At 48.5% G+C, this 2,160-nt stretch overlaps 1 protein-coding gene across 1 annotated transcript; it reads left to right on the forward strand.

Moving 5' to 3' along the window:
• The first annotated feature begins 295 nt into the window (after nt 1-295).
• LOC101974098 (olfactory receptor 2B8) lies at nt 296-1,240 on the forward strand. Its single transcript, XM_005328618.3, has one exon. It carries the CDS (start codon nt 296-298, stop codon nt 1,238-1,240), a length of 945 nt encoding a protein of 314 aa, XP_005328675.1.
• Nucleotides 1,241-2,160: the final 920 nt, after the last annotated feature.

Below are 2,160 nucleotides of genomic sequence, written 5' to 3' on the forward strand. Positions count from 1 at the left end.
AATTTAAATCCTGTCTCTAGGTGAGTCTACAGGAGAATTCCTAACCCCTTACACCCTCAGAGCCCTCCAACTCAACAGAGGGAATGCCATGCTATATCTTGAGAGTAGAGGCACCAGCTGTGCATGGGCCAGAGGAGGCCTGTGCACCTAATGGTGATCACACCCCTCTCTTGCCAACAAGGAAGGGACAGAGGAAGTGCCCAGCCTCCCAGTTAAGGCCCACCTACCCAGGCTCCAAGAAGGCCGGGGCTGAACCTTCAGGGAAGGTTGTTGGTGTTGGTGCCATGCAGGTGTGATGGAGAGAGCCAACCATAGCTCCTTTGCCGGCTTCACTCTCCTGGGCTTCTCCAGCAGGCCCCAGCTGGAGGCCGTGCTCTTCCTGGTCATCCTGGTCTTCTACTTCCTGAGTCTGCTAGGCAACAGCACAATCATGCTTCTGTCCCTCATGGATCCTCGCCTCCACACCCCCATGTACTTCTTCCTCTCCAATCTCTCCTTTATGGATCTCTGCTTGACCACCTGCACTGTCCCTCAGACGCTGGTCAACTTCAGGGGCAAGGACAAGACCATCAGCTACGGTGGCTGCGTCGCCCAGCTGTTCATTGCCCTGGGCCTCGGGGGAGTGGAGTGCGTGCTCCTGTCTGTCATGGCCTATGACCGCTATGCAGCTGTCTGCCGCCCACTGCACTACATGGCTGTCATGCACCCCCAGTTGTGCTTGCGGCTCGTGGTGACTGCCTGGCTGACGGGGTTTGGCAACTCCGTGGTGCAGACGGCGATGACCATGACGCTGCCCCTCTGTGGTAAGAACCAGCTGGACCATTTCTTCTGCGAAGTCCCAGTGATGCTGAAACTGGCCTGTACTGACACTTCCATCAACGAGGCTGAGCTCTTTGCCGTCAGTGTCTTCTTCTTGGTGGTGCCCCTGTCTCTCATCCTGGTGTCCTACGGCCACATTGCTCACACAGTCCTGAGGATGAAGTCGGCTCAGGGTAGGCGGAAGGCCTTTGGGACCTGTGGTTCGCACCTTCTGGTGGTGATCATTTTCTTTGGTACTCTCATTTCCATGTACCTCCAGCCACCCTCTAGTTACTCACAGGATGTGAACAAAAGCATAGCTCTCTTCTATACTCTGGTGACTCCTGTGCTGAACCCCCTCATCTACACTCTGAGGAACAAGGAAGTCAAGGGCGCACTGAGGAGACTGGTGAGGAGAACCGCTGACTCGAGAGAGAGTTAGCTCAGGGGTGCCTGGCCCATGCCTTTGTGCTCTGGCAGACTTCTGGGTGCACAAGTTTTAGTTTCACCAGTCTCTGTAAAGCACCTACTGTGTACCAAGCACTCTCTAGGTCCTTGAGATTATATATAGAGAGATAGCTGAAATCAAAGTAGAGAGATTTCTGTCCTTGTAGAGCTAAACTTTATTATGGGGAGAAAATAAGTAGGATGAGCTAAAATTAAATTGTGGCATATCATGTATTGGGATGTTCTATGGAAATAAACAAATTATATGTATGCACTGATGAACTCAGCCCAATTCCATCTTAAGATTGGAAGACATCTTGTCACAAGGTCATAAAAAGTTCATTTCTGTTTTATTGCAAAATGCTAAGATTTCTATTTGGCCTTCCAATATTTTGATGTTTTAAAAAACTTGCATGGCATTCCTGCCTGTGCTTTGAACTTACTGGCTCTCCTTGACCAGATAACAACCCTCCCTGATATCTCAGCTGCTCCTTGTTAACTTTGATGTTGAAATCTGAGTTTGCTCCCTACCTTGAGATGTTAAACAATGAGGTCATAAATCTGCTATCTGCCCTTGTATCACACTTGCCTGAACCCTGTCAGCTGTGATTTCCCAAGACACCTCCCTTTTTGTAACTTTCTGTGTTATAAAAACTTCCCTGTAATTAGACCAGCTGCTGTCTTCTGGCCCTGTTTTTCTGGGTAGGGGCAGATGCTGGCCAGCTCTCTCTTGTGTACACAATATAAGCTTGCTCTAATTTGGTTTAAATTGGAGTCAGTGGTCTTTCCTTTGCTTCATGGTTCAATAGGCACAACATGCATGATTCATACAAATGCAATTTTGAGATGATAAGCCAGATATAAAACAATTCATATTGTATAATTCTTTTTTATATAAAATTCCAAAATCAGGCA

This window comes from Ictidomys tridecemlineatus, chromosome 10, assembly GCF_052094955.1.
Source record: "Ictidomys tridecemlineatus isolate mIctTri1 chromosome 10, mIctTri1.hap1, whole genome shotgun sequence".
Lineage (NCBI taxonomy): Eukaryota > Metazoa > Chordata > Mammalia > Rodentia > Sciuridae > Ictidomys > Ictidomys tridecemlineatus.